We start from the raw sequence: 24474 nt of genomic DNA, 5'->3' as shown, positions 1-24474 counted from the left end.
TAAAACCACACAGACCATAGCTATGGCTGGGTTACACAAATAAAGCAATAAAAGGGATAGATGGAGATCTGGGAGATGTTCTTGGAATGAATGGAACTTGCCTAGCTTTGCTGTGTTTGTGTTTTATTTTCCTTTAGGTGAAGAAATGACACAGAAGGAAGAAAACCCTCGACTTGGTTACTCTGACTCAGCACATGACTTGGTTATGCTGACTCAGCACTTTCAAGTGTCGTTCCGGAACAAGAGCTATAAAACTTCCTATAGAACCAGAGTCCCCAAGACTGACGTGTTCCACAGTGGAGTTCATGTCCAGATGACTCAATAAAATATGTCAAGACCATCTTGAACCTCGAAGAACTGCTTTGCAAACTGCCCATCTACCTACACAAGCCTCAGAGAGTCTTATTAAGTATTATGGGCCATTTTCAAACACTGCTCCATGAAATTCATACTTATGCCAATAAATATTGGGTTTTACGTAAATGTTTAGCTGCAGTTAAATTTTAGGTTGCCAAGGAGCTCAGGAGAATTGTCCTTAACAGGAGGCTTCAGTCCCCATGAGCACTGTTGGCTGTCTCCAGTAGCAAACAGGAAGTGAAAAAAAGCAACAGATTCACCCAGCAACTGACAAGTCAGAAAAGAACAAGAAGGAAATAGTGTGTGAGAAGAAAGCATGTAAACCCATTATTAAGTCAGAAAATTGTTTGTGAGCGTGAGACAGGGCCAGGCGAGAACACAGTCTGGCGCCGAGAAACGAATAACTCACTGAAGCTACTGGGCACCACGGCATGGAGAGCATCTAAAAAACTACAATATCACATTAGAATGCAAGCACTTGGTTCTTTACTTAAAACAAACATTTCCTAAAGGGTAAATTTTAAATACAACTATGGAATTTCTCAGAATGTGCTTTTAATACATGAGTGTTCTGTGTACCTAGATGACACCCCGTGGGCGCATATGCGGAGTTGCTTCTCTGGGCAGCTTATGGGGGTCCTGTTCTATGTATCTCCAGCACTCGGGGTTGTTTGTAATTGAAGCTAAGACCCCGAGTTTAATGGGATACGGGAGTGGATAGACCAGTCCTCTCGCCATGCACTAAGGCAAAGGTTAAAGGTTCTAACCTGTTGTTCTGTTTGCAGGGAAAAGAGATCCTCAGCTCCAGGTACAGACACAAGAAAAGCAGTTCATGGGGGTAGTCACGTCAGAGACCCGCATCCTGTTTGATTTGAGGATGGACCTCAAGAAGCTGCCTCTTGTCCCAGAGAAAGATTGACATGGGAAAGACAAGTCTGTGTCGTGAACAGAGGAGGATCCTGGACCAGCACCTGTGAGCGTGGAGTGAGCAGGGTTGGGAGCCCAGCGAGACACTGGGCCCCAACCACCCTTCACCCCTCCAAAGAGAAAGGGTCATACGCTGGTGACTACAGCGGCCACCCTGGCCCCCGAGGACGTTCCTGTATTGATTATCAAGCTACATATGGACTTGAATCTGGAACCGTAAGCTGAAACAATGCCTTTCTCCCCTGAGCTGTGCTTGCTCAGAGCATTTTCCCACAGCACCAGAAACAACTACAACACTTTGAAGTAGCTGGAACAAACACTAGTGGAAGCAAGGAAAGGTTGGCAGGACAGAGGGAGACAAGTTCTTTTTTTCTTTCTTTCTTTCTTTGTTTTTTTTTTTTTTTTTTTTTTTTGAGACAGGGTTTCTCTATAGAGTCTGTTCCTGACTCAATTTGTAGACCAGACTGGCCTTGAACTCACAGAGATCCACCTGCCTCAGCCTCCAGAGTGCTAGGGTTAAAGGCCCATGTCACCAGGCCTGGCTTGACAAATTCTTATTCTACTAGGAATCTGGGCATTGCATTGTATGAAAACACATTGATTTTTTTCCATGAAAATCACTTTAATATCAACTTTTGGATCAAATCAGTTTTCTTCCCAAATGCTTAATTGTGTGTGTGTGTGTGTGTGTGTGTGTGTGTGTGAGAGAGAGAGAGAGAGAGAGAGAGAGAGAGAGAGAGAGAGAGAGAGACAGAGACAGAGAGAGAGAAGAGAGACAGAGACAGAGACACACACAGAGAGAAAGACAGAGACAGAGAGAGACAGAGACAGAGAGACAGAGAGAGAGACAGAGAGAGAAGAGAGACAGAGACAGAGACAGAGAACTAGCTTTAAAGATGTTTGTAAATTTCTTGAGCACCTCCACACTTCCCCGTCCTGTCTGGAGGATAATTAGCAATCAGTGGCAAAAAGCGATAGCACTATTAGCAGAAGTTGTCGGCACAATTTCTATCCTCAAAGCGTGGAGCCGGCCGTGTGCTGTGCTGTGCGTCTGTGAGCCAAAAGGACTAGACGGAGCCAAGTGGGCCGCTTTGTTCCAGGTTGCGCAGATCTCACCGCCGGAAGGAGCCCATCCTGGAAGAACCGCGAAGCTAACCAGTTAAGGGAGTATTTGCAAAGCACGAAGCTGTTGGACGTTATGAGCTGGATTTTATATTTTAGCACAGCAGCTGCGCACACGTTCTAATGGCTGACAATTGTTGTAGGTGCTGATGGGAAAGTAAAGAAGCCAAAAGACACCACAAAGGACGGGTAATGGCAACTCATGAGCTTCTGGCTTTGGTTTGCAGTGTGTGCTTTTGGCACCTGATTCACCTGAACAATTATGTTTATGCTCCCTTCGCTCTGAAGAATGACAACCTGGCAAAGCCATTTAGAGACAGGACCAGCTGAGAGAGGCAATCCTTGCATTAAAAAAAAAAGTGTTGTCATATTGTGTCCGGTACACATGGCCTAGTAATATTGAAAAACAAATTGGACTATTGATGGGATGGCTACTATCCATTGCCTTGTAGAAAGCACAAACTGAGCCATGAAGGGAAACCTTAGGTTTTCTGGAAAGTTCTTTCTTTTTTTTGTTGCGCAACACTGCAAATTTCTACATATCCCAAATTCCCCCTTGACAGAGTCCTGTCCCAATTTTACACTCACACCTTCTCAGTAGATTTTTTTTTTCATCCAGAGGCGAAGAAGCAGATTCTGGGCAATAAAGAGTTAGGTAACGAGACATTGCCGAAAAGAAATTAAAACAAAGCTGGTAGTCTATTGAGCTGGCTGCGTTACAATAGCATCTGTTTTTATTCTTCCTTGAAGGAGCCAGGTACTGGGTTGTGCAACACCCACAAACCTGAGTGAGGTAATCACAGGCAAGGAGCAGGGGAGACAAAGGACCATTCACGGAAGGGAAGTGAGGCAGACAGACTCCAATCCCTGTGCTCTGATGTGTACTGCCGTAGGAAATGCCGCTCTAGAATGTGTACGAGTTGGGGGAAGGGCGGTGGGGGTTGTGACTTTGCTCCAACCACAGCACAGAGAGAAGGCGATGGCCTTGTGTGTGCTTAGTACACATGACTTCATTTCCTGTGACTGACCTGGTAGTAGCCATCTTTTGTGAGTTCCCCATCATCCTGATAGCTCTGAAGACGCTCACACGTGAAGCCCACAGAGTGTCGAATCTGCGTAAACGCCCAGTTTACTTAGTTTTACTCAGCAGTTTGGTGACCTCTGCTCTACACCCGCAAGCACTGACTTCGCCCACAGAAGCAGATCTCATGCCGCTTGACTCTCAGATGGTACCGCAGCCCCAGCTAACGCCAGACTTAGGAGAAACGAAGTGGTAGAGAATCCACCAGGTCGTCCTGTTGGAAGGGCGCTGGTGGGTGTGGACTGTATCAAGCTGCTCTGTTGGTGGCCGTTGTTTGTCACTCAGCAATGGAAAGCTAACACAGAAAGCGATCCCAGGCATTTAATAAAGATGCACGAGCAGGTGGCATAGGGCCGCATTTCAGAAGCATGTCCTGAGGAGTACATGCCAGTGAGGTGGCATAGGGCCCCGAGCAGCATTTCAGAAGCATGTCCTGAGGAGCACATGCCAGTCAGCTTTCCTGGGGACACAGACTCATTGTAGATATATGACTTTCATATGTACAAATTCTAAGAATTTTTGTACTTAAAAAATGTGTGTGACAGGTACAGTTAAAAACTTTTTTTTTCTTGAGACAGGATTTCTCTGTGTAGCACTGACTCTATAGACCAGGCTGGCCCACAACTCAGAGGAGTTATAATATCTTTTAAACTTACTTTCAAACCTTGGTTCTTTGCTAAACAAAATTACATTACTGAAATTGCATTAAAATATACCTTAATATATGAATACAGGTGTTTAAATGTAGATCTATTTGAAATATAGATCTATCTAATATGAATGTTGTTGTGTGGAGGGACACAGCTCAGATGGACAGCCTGCTTGCTCAAGTAATTGAACCGCAGGCGTGGGGTTTGAGGAACTCAGTGTGGCTGCAGTTCCTGAGCCTAAGTCATTTAAACTGGCAGGGAGGTGGCAAAGAGCAGTAGGTGACTGTAAGATGGCATCAACTCCAGGGCTGTCCAGCAGCCGAGTGAACAAGTCACTCTGTCCACCAAGGCAACAGAAGAATGAGTTAGTAAGAGAGGCATCCCTCCCTTACGAAGCTCAGAGGCAAATGCTTCCTGGCTGGGAATGGAGAGGGGTCTACATCATCAAGATGGGTTCTAGGGGTTCAGGGTCAATAAGCCCAATGACAGCAGCAGGCATATGGCAGTAGGTAAGTGACAAAGGAATGGGTGTGGTGTGACATGGTGTGACAGTAATGGATGGCACGGGCAGTAGTGACTAGTCGGACACACCATGGGCTAAAGAGCTGGGTGGGGCACAAACTGTTAGCTGGTTTGATTAACTCTATCATCACTCAGATGTTCATGGGAGTCCCAAGATGAGGCTGTGAGTCCCCTTAGGATTGGAATTAAAGTTGGTCATAAACATTGATGGTTTTCATTAAAAGTGAGGACAGCTAGCTTTGGTCATTATGATCAGAAACCCAGCGAGAGACCATGGTCAGGGAGTCTTTCAGGTCGGGAAATAGAGAACAGGTGGGGAGGGTAAAAGAGGGTAAAAGAGGGTGTGTAATGACAAGGAGGACTTGAAAATGCCGCACAGAAATTTGCTACCATAGAAGCTTCCTAAACCAGGCAATAGAAAGAGTCCTGTGGGGAAAATCCCTCCTCCAGATACTGTAGGTCATCAAAAGAAAGCTCCATGCTGGATATAAGTTACCTCTTTTGGAGCTGTTGATCAGCAGGGTCCCCTAGACTCCCAAAGGTTACAGGGTAGTGCCTATTCTGTAGAATTTGATGATAAAATCCTATTCCTGAGGGCACCAATAATACGTGAGTCACTGAACATGGAAAAATCAAGTTGGTGCAGACTTGGAAACATATTCAGTACCAGCTAGCTTTTAGAGTGCTAGAAGTGATTTTCCTGCTACAATGGGGAGAAAAGTAATCAATAGTTGTATCCAGCTGTGAACCCTGTCAAATACAACAAGGATTGGCCTGGCAAGATATGTTCACTAGTGCAATAGTGGCAAAAAAAAAAAAAAAGTCAATAGAGTTACCAGCTACTTTATTATTTAAAGCCTGCTCCTCAAGATGACAGTCATTCCTGACAGTATTAAAGGTGCCTAGGACCTATGGCTAAGTAGGTCATACATAGGCCCTAGGTAAGATCCTATTACAATTATTCTGCTAAATGGATGTAGAATTAAACACATTTCTAAAGATGCATCATTGTGCCCACTTGTAGTATTTCTCAATAATAATCAGAGGAGCCTTTTGTTACAGTAACAATTAACAGAAAACCCCACAGCTGGCCAATGTGCAGAGAATGAGAAACAAGACTGTGAAATGCTCTCAGCTCTAAATGGGACCTTTATGTCACACCCACTCTACTCCAGGCTCAGAGATCATTGACGAAGAGAGGGTAGAGAGATTCTAAGAGGCAGAGGCAGTGGATAACTACAGCAAAAACTGTTTTCTGGATACAACAGAGCAATTGCAGGTACAAACTCACAGAAGGTATGGCTGCATGCACAAGACCAGGTGAGACAAATTCCCAGCATGCTCAGCAGAGGTGGGCATGAAATCCCACTCTTAGATAAGGAGCTATTGGGAACTGATGGCTCCTGGAGGAGAGAAAGCCACCTTTGTTTCGGGATGAAGGCCTTGGAGGCCAGCAATGCCTTAGTAGATGGCCCCGCCCATGCACTTACTGCCAGCACTGAGTGGACTGGGTGAGTTAAGCAAACAAACAAGAGGAACACATAAAATTTGGAGAGAATAATGGTAGGGAGACGGGAGGATTTGGAAGGGAAAGATTAATGAAAACAGAATAAGAGGGGAAAAAAGATCCAGTCCATCCACCATTGATCCTACTGGAGGAAAGATGAAATACTACACAGAAAAACGCAGTAGACTCTGTAGAAAAACATGAAAAGGGGCCTGTGGAATTGGGGTACCAGCTTACTGCCTCTCCTACAGATAACTCATGTAGAACTCAGCATGTAGATAACTCATGCTCCCCTGTTACGTCAGCCTGGTGAAGATCAACATCTTCTTGACCTTTGACAATGAGTTACGACGTGCCGCACACAGAGACTCAGTATCAAGATTCCCTTTCCATCCCAAGCTGTGTCATCGTAGGTCCAGATTTCTGTGACACCTGTTCTGCTGTTGCTGATTTGTAACTCGGCTCTACTCATGTGCTCATGAGCTGCTCTTTGTGACAGGCCCACCGAAGAAGGAAATGTTCTGCACAGCTTACATTTTATTGCCACCAGATAGACTGAAATCCTGCTCCATGATAGTCCAATCAAGAGAGGGAACGATAAAGAAAGCCAATAAATCTTGCCGTGTACATCTCCTTGGAAGCAGAGGAGGCACAAGCCAAAAGCTTGCCCTGATTTATGATGCTTGGCTAAAGAGTCCGCTTTGAGGAAATGAATAATAATAGAAGCCAGTGACTAGGGACACTAGGAGGACATTTGCAGAAGGATGTCTAGTGCAGGGGCAGAGAGGAAGGCTGTTTATGGCATGTGGATATTCACTAATACACACCTATCTCCAGGAGATGGGTAGACCAGATAGCCTATCCTGAGCCTGTCAGTCAGGCTCTCCCAGAGCCTCCACTCTGACACATGTTCAGTACATCTGTGGTAGAAACCATACAACACTAGTGTGGGGAGTGGCTCTCTTTCCAAAGGAAAGCCCAGGCATTAAGCAGTGAGTGGATGCTGGGCAGCAAAACAGCACCTGTAGGAGCACTTACCTCATTAACCATGTGCCTGCCAAGAAGCAGCTTAAAGCAAGGAAGGTGAATTGACTTAGTTCACAGTTTGAGGGGAGAGTGCAGCACAGCAGGGCAGACGTGGTGGGGGACTGGTTAGCATCTGTGCTGGCTGTTTATTTACATCTCTACAAACGAGCAAACAAAGATGGAAGGTGAAGCCGGCTAGACTATAAATTTTATTCCACATCCCATATACACTCAATTCTCCCCACTAGGTCTCACCCTGCAAAGTTCTACCAACTCTCCAAATAGTAACCACACGTTCAAATATAACAGCCTTTAAAGTCTATTTTACGTTCAAACTGTATCACTGTTTCCATTATCTGTGGGGCGGTGGTGAAGGGGTTGCACCCATCAGAGTAGAGGTGGAATTTTCTAGAGACTGAGTGGTAGGATGATCAGCTGATGAGTGGAAATTTGCACAGTGAACCCTGGGATGAAAAAGGTACTGGGAAAAAGAGACTAGGTAGAACAGGTGTGTGTAACCTGAGGCACAAATTATACTCAAAGGATTTTAAACATTAAGAACACAGAGCTGGCAGGGTATAGAATAAGGGTGGATCTAGGAGAAGATGGTGGTAGTGGTAAAAAAAAAATGATCAAAATTATAATGTATGAAATTCTTGCTGAATTGTAGGAATCAGAGGGGTCAAAGATACCACAAAAAGACCTACACAATCGACTAACCTGGACTCATAGGGGCTCACAGAGACTGAACCAACAGTCACAGAGCCTGACCAGAACTGACCCAGGCCCCCTGCAGATATATTGCATAATTTGGTCTTCTTGTGGGATTCCTAACAGTGGGAACAGCGGTTGTCTCTGTCTCTTTTACCTGCTTTTGAGATCCTTTTCCTAATACCGGGTTGCCTCATGCATCCTTAATATGAGGGGCACCCAGTCTTAATGCAACTCAATATGCCATGCTTGGTTGATGTTTGTGAAAGGCCTGCTCTTTTCTGAGGAGAAATGGAGAAGGAGTGGATGGGGGCGTGCACAGGGGAGGTGGGAGCACTGGGAGGAGAGGAGGAAGCAGAAACTTTGGTCAGGATGTAATAACTGTAGTAGTAGCAGTAGTAACATGAAGAGGGGGAGGAGGAAGAAGAGACTAAGAAGAAGAAAACTAAGAAGAAGAAAAGAAGAAGAAGGAAGAGGAAAAAGAAGGAGGAGGAGCAAGAGGAGGAAAAAGAAGAGGAGGAGGATGACAAGAAGAAGAAGAGGAAGAAGAAGAGGAGGAGGAGGAGGAGGAGGAGGAGGAGGAGGAAGAAGAAGAAGAAGAAGAAGAAGAAGAAGAAGAAGAAGAAGAAGAAGAAGAAGAAGAAGAAGAAGAAGGCGACGATGACTTTTATGTCCTCGGTTTTAGCATACAACCCACTTCTTCCACATTGAATTGCTATACAGTGGAATGAAGCAAACTACCCTCAGTTCACACAGAGAATGTAGCCAGGAGGCAGGCCAAGGGGCTACTGGGAGAATCTTAGCAAGAGGAAGTTTTGAAAAAAGTATAGGTTCCTGAACAAGGAGAGTCCTCCCAACAGAACCTAAGACAAACTTGCAGGTGTGTCCTGACAGTGGCAGCTGTGTGACCAGCTATGAGCAGATCAAGGTGACTAGATAGGTAGTTTTAAGATCGTGACCACTTTCAGCCAGGTGTGGTGGCCCATGCCTGTAATCCCAGCACTCTGAGAGGCAGAGGAAGGCGGATGGCTGTGAGTTCGAGGCCAGCCTGGTCTACGAGAAGTGATTCCAGGACAGCCAAGGCTGCACAGAGAAACCTGTCTCAGAAACAAACAAACAAAAGCAAAACAAAGATTGTAAACACTTTCATTTGTTGAGATAGAAACAGAACATTTATAGCAAACTACTGCTATCACCAAGGAGATTTTTGAGATAGATCAAGTTACAAAGAAATAAGTCCAGAAGATCAGTGGTTAAGGAAGATTAAAAACAGAAACAATGGAGAGACTGCTGAGCCATTTGGGAGTTGGTGCACGTTCCCAGGGGAGTGCTAAGTGGTTGTGTGAGACCTGTGGATGGTTAATGCTCGTCCGCTCTTCACTAAGGCCAAAGATGGTGCCGAACCATGTCTACATGGCCACATGTCATCCACAGCTCAAGAGCATGAATGGTTCCTTTTTACAACTGATAAAGCTGGTTTGCTTAACTCAAGCCATTTCTCCAGGGAGCAGAGGCTGCGGGGCTCCAAGTGCTGAGGGCTTGCAGGCAGCATGGTTTCTGTTGTCTAAAAAGTTAAGCAGCATGCGTGGCTAGAAAATCCACACTGATGCCATTGGAATCCCTTCCAACTACAAGCTGAAGCCCAGGAGGTAACAGGGTCTGACAGCTTTGTGAGAAGACTAACGGAACAAACACGAAACCTAGTTAATACGGGGCCACACGGGGTATCACTGAAATCCTGCCTTCATCTCAAAATGTGATGATATTTAGCACTGGATCTTCAAAGATGGAGAGGAAAACCTCAGAAACTCCTATATGATCAAAAGTTTTTAATCTTGGATTTCCAGCTTCTAGAATGAGGAAGAAAACTTCTCCACTTCCAAGTGATCCATCTATAGTACTTTGGTACAGCCATCCAGTCGACCACAAACCAGCAAAGGCCAGACCGCTGAGAGTAAAGGGCACTCTGGCTTGTGGATGAGACCAGGAACATAGGGAAGAAAGAACGTAGAGTTATGATTCTTATACCAGCTCGGCTAGCCTTGCACACGGAGGTGAGAAGGGAGGAGCCCCCAAAGCATTGGTGAGTTTGGGGGTTCTGAAAGTAGATGAAAGGAGGAGAAAAGTGGGACCCACCAGCACAAACAGTACCAGGAACACCCACACCGCACCCCTGGAGGGAGCTATGAGGGGCACTACATTTGAACAGCTGTAATGGTCCATGTGGAGAGTGACCCCAAGCAGACCTGAGGATGACTTCCTTGTCTTTTTGCTTCAAGGGAAGTGACTTTATGTGGGGACCAAGGGCAGCGGCTTTAGTAGAGACCCCAGAGAGAAGAACGTACAGTTGCGGATGACACACAGTTTTAGTTTCAAAGCTCATGCTTCAGCCAGGCAACAATTACAATAATTCATGTGAAGACTTGTCTGTAGTTTATGAGCTCCTCACTGGAGGCACATACTAATTTGAACCCCAGAGGTGATATTTCCTTGTTGAGTGGCACAAGGCATAGCATCCCTGCATTCTTCTGTGCTTTTATTTCTTTTCTTCTTTTATGTACTGCTCTCTGCTTCAGAGATGTCTGTGATGGATAAGTGAGAGTTAAATGCCTGTAAAAAGGGTGGGATAAGTTAGTTGGTTTTATCATCTTCCTTCTCATCATCAACATCATCATCATCACCACCACCACCATCATCACCACCACTATCTCCACCACCATCACCATCACCATCATCATGATCATCACCACCACCATCACCACCATCACCATCACCACCACCATCACCATCATCACCATCATCGTCATCATCACCATCACCATAATCAAGAGTAAAGCCAGGAAAGCAATATTAGCATTCCAACACCTAGACTGGACTGAGATCAAATTAAGCTTTCCAAGGAACAATCTATATAGAATTTACAAGCTTTAGAGCTAAAAAGAAAACTCAAGAAATGCCAAATTGATATTAATCCTGAAATCCCTTTGAGGCTACCTTCTGAATCAACTCATCACAAATCTTATGTCTTCAAAACCAGTGCATAATTCCCTCATGCTACTAAGAGATGCAGAAGTCGGAAGAATTGGTCCAGATCCATGGGGGCATTCTAGGAAGACACATGGCTTGCCTTACAGTTATTGCCTGTCTCCGCACACTGCCAGAGCTTCTGTGAAGATCACAGAACCACCAACAAAGCTCAGAAAGGGGGAGAGGTTTTTTAATTGAAATAATCCATATGGGGTGTAGGAAAACAATTTGTTATACACCTTCAATATAGTGTTATCAAGGAAACAGGAAATGTCACTTTAAGAAGAAAAAAATCACCACCCTCTGTTCTGGCAGGAGCTGAGAAGACCAGGGTGCCTTGGAAACACACACACTAATGTCTGGCCTCAGGTGATTTGTTGGGGAACAAGTGAGAAACATTGTTCCGACGAATGACAGATATTGGGGGACTGGCCCTGCCCCTTCATCACACTACTCTTTATTTTACACTGACCTAAAAGAAACTGTCCATCATAGTTGCCAGTAACAGAAAGGAATATTCTGTTCCTGGGATGTTTTCCTAGATCTTCAAAATCATTGCTGGCTACATGCCCCTGAGTAGGGGCAAGCTCCTAAAGTCCCACCAGTTACCGATACGTGGCCCTCCCCTGGTGTTGCTCTGCCTGTGAGGATCCCACGGCACGTTACCTGAAGCCTCCGGTGCATAAGCATATGACAAAGGCATGTTTACCTAGCTCATCATATAACCCAATTATGTAGCTTATTTTCATGGAAGGTGGAGCTAGTTAGATGCATGGTGCTTACGTCAGTATTCCTAGGGGGAGTCTGGATGGCAGGGAAATGCATAGCAGGCCAGATTCCCACTTGGGAGTCTCTGAGCAGGCTGTTCCTGAAAGTTTGAAAGTGATGGAGACCTCAGGGTGTCGGGCACACCTGGAATGTGTCTTGTCTGCTGAAGCGACCTGCAGGCACCTGCTGGACATAGCTCAAGAGAGGCCACGTGTGCTGCTTGTTCCAGGGCTGCGGAGTGGACTAAGTGAGGCCATCGACTTCCACTCTAAGTGCTGGGCATGGAGCTGCAGAATCCATTTGCCCTGCTGGGTTTTGATCTTGGTTTGGTCCAATATTTCTTGTTGTGACTCTATCTCTCCCTACAGAAACGGGAATGTTTGCTCTGCACAATGTATATTGGAAATATATGACTCTCTTTGATTTTTACAGGGACTCGCAGCTAAGAGGGTGCCTTGGGTCTCAGTAAGAGAACTTTCCGAGTTTTCAAGTCTCAAGACTATTAAAGCTTGAGAGGCTTTTGAAGTTCAACCAAATTCATTGTGTATATGAGATGAGGGCCAGGGCGGAATGTTACGATTCCCTTCTGAGTGCCCACACGGGCTCATATTCTGAACAGTTAATCTCTGACTTGTGGCACCATTTTGAAGGCTGCAGAGCCTTTAACGGGGTGCAACCTGGCTCTCGCAACGTAGATGTGTTGGCAGGCCTCTCGCTCTCCTCTGGGTTAGCCTGCTGGCTTTGATTCCTTGAGTGAGTAAGGTGTCTCTGTCACAGTGGTCTTGCCTCCTGGGAGGAGCGCTTCTGCTACCATGAATGAAAACCCTCTGAAACCTCCTTTCAGGTGTTTCTTAATAGGGCTGAATAAACTAGGACAGCACCGCCCGGTGCTCAAGCCTGTCTCTTTCTTCTCTTCCACGTCAGTCTCGTCCACACTGCCAAGACGCTGTACAGCTCTTGGCTGCACGTGTTCCCCACAAACACTGTCCTGGTTCTCCCGTGAGCCGGGCCTTTTCTATTCAATCTCTGCCAGGTCTTCGTCTCCTTCCACACGTTGCCGCTGAACTCTAAACAGAAAGGAAAAAAAAAAGTTTTGTAATCACGTTAGTTGTTCTGTTTGGCTTCCACTTTCTTTTGCCCGTTCACCTAAAGGTGATACCCGATTTTAAGAGCTGCATCTAAATATATCTAGAATAATCGCTTTTGATGAGTATAAAGACTCTAATTGAAGGAAATCATGGGGTCATGGTTTAATTGGCCACGTGTTTTCTTTGTGGAATACATAATACAAGTGTGTCTGCCAATCAGCACATCTGAGATGTGAAGGGTTCGTGGCCACAGCCACAGCCTTCAGCTGACGTGTCTGTCATATCCCTCCCAGCAAGAATTCTCTTCCTTTCTTCACAAGAGAAGGAATTAAATTAAGTGTTCTCTCTTTGGGGCTGGGAGGTATCATAGCTTCAGCTGTCAACTCTATAACAACCCAGGGACACATGAGAAGATGGGACCTCAGCTGAGGAAGTGCACGGATCTGACATTCTGCGGCATTTTGTGTGTGAGGCATATTCTTAATTGCTAACTGGTGAAGGAGGGCCCAGACAACTGTGGGCGTGCGCCGTTCCTAAGTAGGTACAGCTGAGCACGCCAACGGAAGGGAGCCTATAAGCATGGCTGCGGTTCCAGATTCTAGGCTCCTGCCTTGAGTTTCCGTCTTGGTTTCCCTTGATCATTGGCTGTGTGGGTCATACAGGTGAGACGAACCCTTTCCTCTTCAATACTTTTGGTCGTGGTGTTTATTACAGCAACAGGAGGCAAACTAGGAGAGGGCGTTTGAGGTCCACGTCTCAGATCTTTGATTTTCCCCCACTATGTGCTCTACCCGTTGGGTTCACGGTTCACAACTAAATCAATGGAAACCCTGCTGTGGGGAGGTCCTTCTACAACAGTGGCAGAGGACAGGAAGAGGCAGAAGACTGTCAGCTGAGCTCCTGTGTACACTTTGCTTATTAGAACTAAAACAAGCAACTTGGTAACAGGACGGCACTGTGCCATCCACGTGAACCTTATTAGAGAAACGGTCTGACTGTACCTTTAGGTACATCTTTCTGCAGGGATAGTTGCAGATCTTGAAAAGTGTGATTTCCTCCAGAAGATAGAAGAAAAAAAGTACACATAAACAAAACCCTGCAAATACATTATATATATGCAAAGAAAATAGTCCCCATCTGGATTTGCCCTTATCCAGCGGCAGGTACCAACCAGGCTGAAGGCAAACTTTCTGCTCAAATCCGTAAGCAAAGAATAAATTCAACTTCCTTTCCAGATACAAACTAATAAGAAGTAAGCTTATGTTTGGAGTAGGTATCAATATTTGAGTGAGTCATAAATCATAATTAAATAGAGATGGGGTCCAGTCTCACCTTTTGGCTTTGGTTCTCCGCTGTAATGGAATGTGATGATGGGGACCTGGGACCTCTCTCCTTGTCCTTCTCTGTCTGTGTGGAGATCAGTTTCACTCCAAAACAGCCCATCGTCTGTTTACATAATTTAAGCATTGTCTCGCTGGGTGCTGTAAAACAGAAAACACACTGCTGGCCTGCAAAGGCATGCAAATGAGACGTCTAGGCTTGTGTTGAGAAGGCTTGCAGGAGTGACCACAGCAAATGAAGGGTCGTGACAGTCCTTCCTCCTGGGGTTGGTGTGAGAGAGTGAAGGTGCTAACTGTTCGCTAAAGGTTCTGCGTGCATTGTGCATGGCGCTAGCGGCCAACGTGACTCCCCTGGAGCTCCTGAGTTGGTGATTTATATCTGTATTTCAAAAGATTAAAGCATAATGTATACTTTTCAGGGAACTATGGGGAGGGATTATATTTTTAAATAAGTTGGATGACAATTCTGAAGGGAAGGTATTCATTTCTAGCCTGTAAAGTGGTTTTCACTTTTGTTGTTGGTGGTGGTGCTTTTTGTTGAAATCTTTTCTTGGCGGTTATAACAATGTCGGCCAGCAGGGGGCAGTGGTGCTGCATCGCTTCATTCAAACCTACCCTCGGGTTCCACAGGAATAGTTATTTCAACATTTCATTGCAAATCAAACCGTAATTATAAGCTAATGCCCTATCCCGCCACCAACCTCAAAGGTCATCAGAGTATGTTTTATAAATGAAAAGAAATTGTTAGCTCTAATTACATGTAAAATGAGTCTTATGTGCTCCGAAATGCTTGCTTCTTTGGGTTCTTTTTCCTCATCTTTAGACTGAATGAGTTAGCATACACAATATGAAAAACAGACATAAGTAGCCTTCATAAGCTACACGTGATATGCCATACTTTAAACTGAGGATGTTAACTGCTGTTTCCACTGCTTAGAGCACTTGCAATCCTTGTCCAGTGGGCTCGGGACCTTTTAAGTTTCACAGTAAGACAACTGAAACTGCTGGAATCAGAGAAGATTAAACAAGGAAGTAAATCTGGGGCTTTCTTTGGGAGAGGGTAAGCAGGAATTGTTTTTTCCACTTTAATATGTATGTAAAAGAAAAATATTCACCTTGGCCTGGGCACTCTTTGTTCTTCTGAGTTGGAGTTAGAAACTCGGCATAGTTCATTGGAGCGTGGGGTGTGCTGTGGGGAGGTGCCCTCGAGAGAAAGAGACAGCACTCGAGACTGTGGCCAACAGCAGAGGCTGAGGCACCATCTTCAAATGTTCTATTTGGTATCACCACCCTGACTTGAAACAAACGCAGCCAGGCCAGCAAGAGGAGCCTGATGGAAGGTACAGGAACACCTTTCAGGTAAATACAGTCTCGGGTTTGCAGCCGGCAGTGCTCACAAGAGAGGGTGGGGGTTTCTGTGAGGGTGTCCTATGAGACTCAGGCACAGCTCAGATCAGCAGCCCCAGGACAGGCAGACAGTCACTCAGGTACAACAAGGCACCGCTAAGTAAGTCCTTTGCAAGGTTAGGATGTGGTTAACACATACTTCCAGGGCACTGTCTCCATTAACCTCCAAGGACTTCATATTGCCCCAAATACCAGTGTGGCAATATCCAGCTGTGTGCCTTGGAAGGAACTGAAGTCACTCTCCGAACACTCTGCTGGACTCAGTGTGCCTGCCTTAGTGTCCAGCAGGGACTGAGTGGATACTGAACAGTGAAGTCTCCCTACACGATATCCTACGGAAAGCCCCGGTCTATTGCCACATTCCCTGCCAGTTTTCTGTACAGGAAGTGCTGAAATGCTCCCTTTGCATCACCATGGCTTCTGCCTGAAGTTGCAGGGTTGACTCAGCCTTTGTCCCATTGCCCCTGCCCCACACTGGGCTTGCTGAGCTGTCCTTTGTCCTAGCCAGTGCCCAAGCATGTCCCTGTGTTCCACCCACTGCTCTGGAGGGTCGTCCTCAGACCCACTCTACTTGGTAAAGACCAACATCTAAGCAAGGCTCTCAGTGAGTCCTCATGTGTCACATATCACCTAAGGGTATGAGGATTAATCTATTATGAATATTGGGAGCCCCAGACAGTATACCTCACCTGGGAGGTAAGCCCAGGTTGGACTACAACTAAAAAAATATAACAGATATTAATGTGCTCATCAGCCAAGACTTTTAGTAATTAGTAAGCAAGACTCATTTGTTTGATTCACTAATGTACTTGAAAGAGATGTAAAAAGACCTGGCCTTGACCCACATCAGTATTTTGATGGATGCCAGCGAGCCACTGAGGTCCAGAGGGCAAAGGCCGGTGTTTATGTCTCCCTGCTGCTCGACTCCGTCCTATGAAGCACCATTGAGAAATAACACCTTCCTCGTGGGGAAAAGGGCGATCAAATATTATCCAGCTCCGAGAGTTTGTAGCGCACACAAGACCGTCGGAGTACCCTACTCACGGGGACATCCGATTGCTTGCTTCCCCTCCTCATACAACTAGTGATGGCATCGGGCTGTTCCCAGACACGGGGGTTGGTGTCTATTCTCGGCTCTGACTTTGAGCCTACGGCTGTGCCTAGTGTTGCTGTACCAAGGAGATTGTTGCAGGGAGCCATCAAACTTACCTAAAGGTTAGAGACTCGGGTGTGGCAGTGATTAGGAGTCTTGTACCCACGCAGTACGTGACAGGCACATCTTCATTTACCAGTGGAGAGAACGTCCAGATGGGGCCATGATGAAATTGGAGAAAAAGGCTGACACGTGGGAAAAGTCCTTTGGATATAATAACAGTAAATAATCATATGCATTATACTAAATAATACTATGATAATTACCACCGCAATTACCATAGAAACTCCAACAGTGTGGAAAATAACTTTAGATGAAATAATCCTTCGGATGCCTTTGGTAATCCCTGGTAATCACACACTGTGGAATCTGTGCCAACGTAGTGGACAGAGTCTCGGTGAGTTTCTTAAGGTTGGATGGAGGCGAGGCAGCAAAACTCTCTAAATTATAACAACTCTGTTGTTTCAAAGCAAAGTTTTCCTGAGCCTCCAACCATGTTTTTCCACTCCGTTCAGGCTGCCGAGGAGTATATCCAACCCACTCACACAAAGGGGAGGCTTCAGTATGGCTGCTGTGAACTAGTCTGGAAAAAGGAAAAAGTATTCATGTTCAAACTACAGTGTCTGCTCACTGTCTTAAACATGGAGGTGCCTACTGTTGGCAAGCGAGCCAGGGAACCTAGCTGCTGTGTGAAGTGAGACGCGCTTGGCCAGGCATGTGCTGGGGCGTGTCATACAAGCTGAGTGACTGTTAACTGAGCTTGACATCATGGGATATGAGCACAACCAAGTCAGGATGCAAGTGTGCAAATGAGCTGTGTAGGAATCAGCTTTGGAAAGCAGAGCAAGTCTGAAATACAGAGTCGGATGGCAGGAGCCGATAAGGTACCTCGGGCATCCTGAGGGGCCGCCTTGCAGGCTGTGACTGGCCCAGCTGGCCCAGCCGGCCCAGTCCCTGTGAGCCTGGGTCAGGCCACAGCTACGCTGAAATGGCTCAGGCACTCTAGCGGAGTGCTTTATTTACTCCTGAGGGATCAGAGCTGGCAGGTCAAGTGCGGTGCCCTGGCCCAACTAGACATTTCAGGTCTGGCCTGTTTCCTTATTAAGTGGTAGAACAAAACGGCTAGGCAACATTTGCTGGCTCTCATTGTCCTGTTTCCTTAAGGCAGGGACACTGATGGTTCCTGAGCTGAGATCTGTGTCTGTCCATGGAAGGAGAGTCAAGAGGTATCAATAATTCATAATTGGTGATATAACTCTTCAATCAGTGTGTTTATTTTCCCTTTAACTTTATGTTCCTCCTCTTGGTTACAATCAGGATGAAGGAAGCAAGTGTCTCCTAAGCCTGAACTCCAAATGCTACAGTAAATAGAGTCAATTGTTTATAGCCAGGCTGTGTGTGTGCTTGTGTGCGTGTGTATATGAGTGTATATCTGCACGATGTTTGAGTGCACACATGTGTATGCATGCATGTATGTCTGCATATGGAGGTGTGTGTGCAGGTGTATTGTGTTTGTATCTGTGCACAAATATGTAAGTGTGTTTGTGTTTCTGTGTATATTTGTGTGTGTGCAGTTATATATATGCAGGTATGGGTATGGATGCAAGTGTGTGTATGTGTGTGCAAGCATGTGTAGGTATGTGCTTGTAAGTGTATGTGCGTGCAGGCATGTGTAGGTATGTGCTTGTGTGTATGTGCGTGCAGGCATGTTTGCATGTAATATCTCTCATGGATGCGGGGAGAGAGAGAGAGAGAGAGAGAGAGAGAGAGAGAGAGAGAGAGAGAGAGACAGACAGACAGACAGACAGACAGACAGACAGACAGACAGAGACAGAGACAGAGACAGAGAGAGGGGTGTCCCAAAGACCCATAGAGTCTTTTGTGGGGATAAAAGACTAGATTATGATTTCTAACCACATATTGTTCAGAGAAATACCCAGTTAATGCTTAACTTAAAACCAAAAGAAGTTTTTCTCATTAACTAGGCTTAAGCAAATTCAAGTCTACTTTGAAGTATCAATAATTACTGATGCTAAACAACATTTGCCTGCTGACAATTACACAACATGCTTCCCCCCCCCCCACGATCTTTCTAATTCAAATACTGTCAGAATTTACACTTTTGTTCTAAATGACAGATCAAAACTAGTTTTCTAAAGACATTGCTGGGCATTACTTTTTAAGTTTTGTCTCCTAGTGACTCACAGATGTTTTGGAAATTGTGACATCATCATTCTCAGCTCAGTTTCCACATCAAGATCTCAGGGTCATTGATCCCTAAACAGAATTCAAAGTTTACTATATGACAAAATGGATGTACGAATCCTTCCAATTAAAAAAAACCCATGTATGTAACTAGCCATACAATGAATATTAGTGCACTTGCCAATAAAGCTTGATATGTGTGCATGCCCCTGAATGCTTCAGATCTTCTAGTAAATTGTCTGCTATGCTTGCTGCGATCTTCGGAGAGTTTGCAGCGAGATTTCCAAGCAAACTGCTGCATGGGAGCACGCTGGGCCTCCAGTGCAAGCAAACTGCTGCATGGGAGCACGCTGGCCCTCCAGTGCAAGCAAACTGCTGCATGGGAGCACGCTGGCCCTCCAGTGTCCTGTCTGGCTCACACCTTCCTGTAATTGATGAGAGTGAGCGAGCACCCATGGTCTGCTTTCACTAGCTACTCTGCTGAGCACTAATTGCTGAAAAGCCCCACGCGGTGGGGATTATGGCCATCCTGGGAGTAGGATCTGAAAAGGAGAACTCAGAGGTGCTGGGCATTAGCTTGGAGGGGCCAGTGCTAGACATTTGCCCTGGGCCCTTCACTTCTGTAATTTTACTGTGGGCATTCGGAATAGACGAAAATGTAAAATGGGCTTTCTACTATGGGTAATATAGAAGACAGCATATAGACAAAAATAGTCCCTAAAATATGATTTTGTTCAAGATAATATTTGGAAAATACTATAAAATAAGGAATTCGTGGATGCCGAGTAGCTGGGTGTGTCACATTCAGGTCATGACTACCTACATTTAAGAACAACGACCTGAACACCAGTTTGCCAATAAAGTCAAGATATGGTGTTACTAAATATAAGAATATAAGACTATCACAGGAGCTGGAGAGATGGCTCAGAGGTTAAGAGCACCGACTGCACTTCCAAAGGTCCTGAGTTCAATTCCCAGCAACCACATGGTGGCTCACAACCATCTACAATGAGATCTGGTGCCCTCTTCTGGCATGTAGGCACATATGTAGGCAAAACACTATATACATAATAAATAAATCTTTTTAAAAATGTATTTATTTATTTTATTTTTCATATACATTTATATTATTCCACATATATACAATAAATTGCCTATAGCAAGAATAACCATGGCACAATCAGGAATTATATAAATGTTACATTCTTAGTGTTTTTGGCTATTTATATTTGACAGCCTTGAAGAAAACATCTTTCCTATCTTGGTGCATCTAAAATTCTGAATGTAAATCAATCTCCATCACATCTTGTCATTATCAACTTAAAACATCTATCTAGATGTTTTACTAAATAAATAAATCTTAATAATAATAAATTAATCTTAATAAATAATAAATAAATCTTTAAAAAATAAATGAAAAAGACTATCACGGCTGGAGAGATATTTCAGCAGTTAAAAGCACTTTCTGTTCTTTACTTACTTACATAATATTCTGCCTGTATGTGTCCCTGCACACCAGAAGATGGCACCATATCTTATTATAGATTGTTGAGAGTCACCATGTGGGTGCTGGGAATTGAACTCAGGACTGTTGGAAGGACGGTGCTCTTAACTCTGAGCCGTTTCTCCAGCCCTGCACTTCCTGTTCTTAACAGAAGACCTAAGTTTGTTCCCAGCACCAACATCAAGTAGCTCACAACAACCTGTAAATCCAGTTCACGGTCATCTAATGTCATCTTCTGGTCACCGTGGGCACCTGTGCACTCACGCATGTGCGCACGTGCACACATACACACACACCACACAAACACACACAAACACACACGCATGCACACACACATCACACAAACACACATGCACAAACACACACACTCGTGCATACACACGCATGTGCACACACACCACACAAACACGCCCATGCGCACACACACATGCACACACACACGTGCACACATACACACAGATAGAAATAAATCTTTACGCATGTGCAGTGATATGATCTGACAGTTGGGTATACACTGTAGAGGACTATGTGGCCAAGATCTCAGGAAATGAGGTAACAGGAAAAGTGCTAAAGGGTTTAGCAGACATAAGATGCTAGATATCAGTTCCCAAGTCTCTGTGTTGTTCCTAGTGTCCCCTGCAGTCACAGTGGCTCTGGTGAAGTCAGGTCCAGCAAATAGAAATTACCTGCTCTTCAGCCCCGCATTCCTCACAGTATAGAGTGCTGGTGTAGTGTAAACGATTTAAATAGTGTTGCATAGTCTGTACCCATTAAAATTAATGTATTTCTGGAACCGAGATTCCATTATCAGAAATGGAAATTACCTTTAGCACATGTAAGTTGCTTTTGATAAATTTCACTGAAAAACTGGCCACCAGAAATCTTAAAGTATAAGTTAATTTATGGGCTCTTAATCACTCACAAGCTCACTGAGAGGAAGATGAGAGTGCCCTGTGAGAGGCTTGCCTGTGGCTACAATCCCCCCTCCCCACCAACACACACACACACACACACACACACACACACACACACACACACACACACGTGACAGAGCAGAGCTGGTTCCATTCCGTCCCATCCAGCTTAATCCTTTGCTGTTAGGAGAAGTGGAAAATGCAATTAAACACACTTCTGAAACCTTCCCCAGAGTGCTGCTTACAATATCACCTGCATTAAGCAAGCAGAGCTAGGTGACAATGTGGACAGGTCTCTAGAACCGGTAGTCACAAAGCTCCCCAAAATCAATTTGTAAATTAACATGCTCCACCAGCAGCTGTTAAGAGTAAATCCTGGGTTATTATAAAAGAGCACACTTCACACAAACACACTTACAAGTGGCATTGTGGGCGGGGCTCCAGGCTTGGAAGACTAGCAGGAGGCTGTGGGTTCTGTTCTACCCAAACTGATCCAACGACATTGTCAGTGTTGGCACACTTTTAGCTTGAGTTCCCAATAGTGTGGTCAGGGACTTTTCTACCCTCACCTATCTGTTAGTCACTCCATAGGTAAGCAGCAGCCACTGTGAGCACTGTCCCCACCCTCACGTCTTTAGCTGGAGAACATTGTTTTCTAGCCTGACCATACATCCATTTCCTGCTCTTCCAGAAGACAACGACGCAGAGCTAAAATAAGATGGTGTGTTCCCGAGTCCACGTGACTCACTTGGTGACCATAACCAGGCCGTCTAGCCGCCTACTGATGCCACTTACCTCTTCACACGTGTCCACAGGCGAAGAGGGGATTGGGTGTATTTTCCACCCACGGTGTCCTTGAAGACACGCCAGGTGTGGACTCCACGTGATGAGCACAACAGGTGGACGTTTCTTCACCGTGTTTGCCTGAGGCAGGAAGATGGTTACCGTGGTCAATCTTACGAACATCTCATTTCCCGCTCTCCTGTTTCCCTCAAGCACTCGTCATAATCCCAGGAGCTCCTCTCTGCTCCTGGGGCCGAGGAGGCTCGTTGTTCCTGCCCTGTGTGCATCCTCCTCCACCTTGTCTTACTTTCAGTGTTAATATGTCTGCCTTTCGATGCAGAATGATGAAGAAATGGTTGAAGGCCCTGACATTTCTTGCTCTACCTGTATCCGTTGCTCAATCTTGACTCTCCTGCTCCCAAGGCCTCCCAGATGTCAGGTAAACACAAGTGACTGGAATTCCTCATCTGTAGTAGAAGCAAATGCATGTGAAGAGCCTGGGGCCAGACAAGCACACAGAGTGCTCAGGACCGACCGGGCTGCCGTGATGAAGACACAGGTGTTTCTGCCATGAGCCCTTCCATCAACGGGCTCACCAGCAGCAATGGAGACATTGTTCTCGGCTGGTTCACAAGTTAAACTGGCCAAGGCAGCCTGTGCCTCAGACTTCTCAGACCCAGAAAGTCATGTGCCAGACACGCTGACATCAGGAGGACTAGGAAGCCATGTGCCTGCCAAGTCCCAGCCCCCCTCACCCTTACATCGATTGATCGCTGTGTGTGACTAGACTGCGGCTTTGTTTCCCACTCGCCTTTCCTTTCGCACTCATTGGCTGACTTCATGTACCTCAGCCAAGGTCATACTTATCCCCACATGCCATTGGTTGCACATGCTGCACGTGACCTTGAACTGTCTGCTGAAGTAAAGGACTTCACACAGAGCCTCAGTACACACAGAACGCTCACAACCCAGATGGAAACCTTCTACATGGGTGGGAACCTTCGACAGAAAGAAAACTGTTTTTTTTTTTTCATTTAAAGATTTATTCCTGTTCTTTTAAAACATTTTTATTATACATACATTTATATTATTATACATATATAAAATAAACTACATATAGCAAGAAGAACCACAAACAGTCAGGAATTATATTAATGTTACATTCACAGTGTTTTGGCTATTTGTATTTGGCAATCTTGAAGAAAACATCTTTCCTATCTTAGCGAGTCTAAAATTCTGAATGTAAATCAGTATCTATCATATCTCATCTCTATCAACTTAAAACATCTATCTAGAACTAAAAACATCTTAACCCCTAACCAACTAAGTTTAATTGTAAAAGTAAACTATCTGGTCTTCAACCCCATCAGAGACTTGAGAAGAAATAAAATTAATTACCTCAGTAAGCAGGAAGTGCAGGGTAACAGCTTCCAAAGTGGAAAAAAAAAATGACAGAGACAGTTTGCTGCCTGAACAGTCACCCAAAACTGTCTATAATGTCAGAGCATCATCTTCAGCTTTCTAGCCCAGTATATCTTACAGACATATTTGTGAGGCAGGAACTATTGAGGATTTGCTTACCCTGTCTTGGCAGAGTTTGGCCATTGACTCTGCCTGCATCCAACTTTCCTAGTTTTAGGCAGAATTCTGTCAGTGGCCAAAGCAAGGACATGTTGCCCAGTGGCTGGTTTGCCATATTTGGAGCCATTTCCATAAGGAGTATCTTTGATGCTCATCATCTTCTTTGCGATAGGCTGGGTGTTTCTGGAAGTTAACCTGTCTTATTGGCAATGAATCATATATATATATATATATATATATATATATATATATATATATTTCTAATATGTGTTACTGTACCCATACAACTCAAGTAGAATACAAGGTTGACCTCCAATGCTTTGAAAGTGCTATTGCAGGCTGCTTAGGATAAGTAAGTTATACAAGTTAATTGTTAGTTGATCAAATCGCACTCATGTCAATTATTACTCATAAGAATGCACATCCTAGTTTAACAGATAGATGTGATTCTATAGATAGATAAGGAAAAATAGATAAGGTCTTCAAAGCCTCAAATACCTACAGAATATGCCTTTTAAAAAATGTTTTTACTATTTTAAAGATTCATTGACAGAAAGAAATTTGAGTAGAGTTTTAGGCATCCCTCTCACTGGCACCCTCTGGTGGTCAGTCTCTTCCCAGCACTGGCTTTACTTTCTGGGTCCCAGCATGGCCCCCCAACACATTCTGTTCAATTGTAACTGCAGATCGCTTACATATAGCCCTATAGTTAGAAAGGATTAAACAGCAAAATAGAAATAAAATCTAAGTAAGTTATATTTTCAGTCCTGTTACAAACTATAAAGCTCATAAAAGGGAAAG

The 24474-nt window shown here is 44.8% G+C and overlaps 1 protein-coding gene across 1 annotated transcript in view; it reads right to left on the bottom strand.

Annotated features, from left to right (window-relative positions):
• Window positions 1–8870: 8870 nt before the first annotated feature.
• LOC311585348 (uncharacterized protein) overlaps window positions 8871–24474 on the bottom strand; it is a 168893-nt gene continuing 153289 nt past the window's right edge. Inside the window, exons 5-10 of the mRNA XM_084760443.1 lie at window positions 22105–22233; window positions 16743–16890; window positions 15242–15456; window positions 14119–14267; window positions 11714–12765; window positions 8871–10513 (exon numbers count right to left, since the gene is read on the bottom strand). Of these exons, the coding sequence (XP_084616569.1) occupies window positions 16819–16890; window positions 22105–22233 (201 nt within the window). The 3' untranslated portion in view covers window positions 8871–10513; window positions 11714–12765; window positions 14119–14267; window positions 15242–15456; window positions 16743–16818. The remainder of the gene's footprint in view (window positions 10514–11713; window positions 12766–14118; window positions 14268–15241; window positions 15457–16742; window positions 16891–22104; window positions 22234–24474) is intronic.

Source organism: Acomys minous (assembly GCF_964271855.1).
Source record: "Acomys minous genome assembly, chromosome: 15".
Lineage (NCBI taxonomy): Eukaryota > Metazoa > Chordata > Mammalia > Rodentia > Muridae > Acomys > Acomys minous.
Note: the sequence above shows the minus strand (reverse complement) of the source record. Positions and strands in the feature narration are given on the sequence as shown.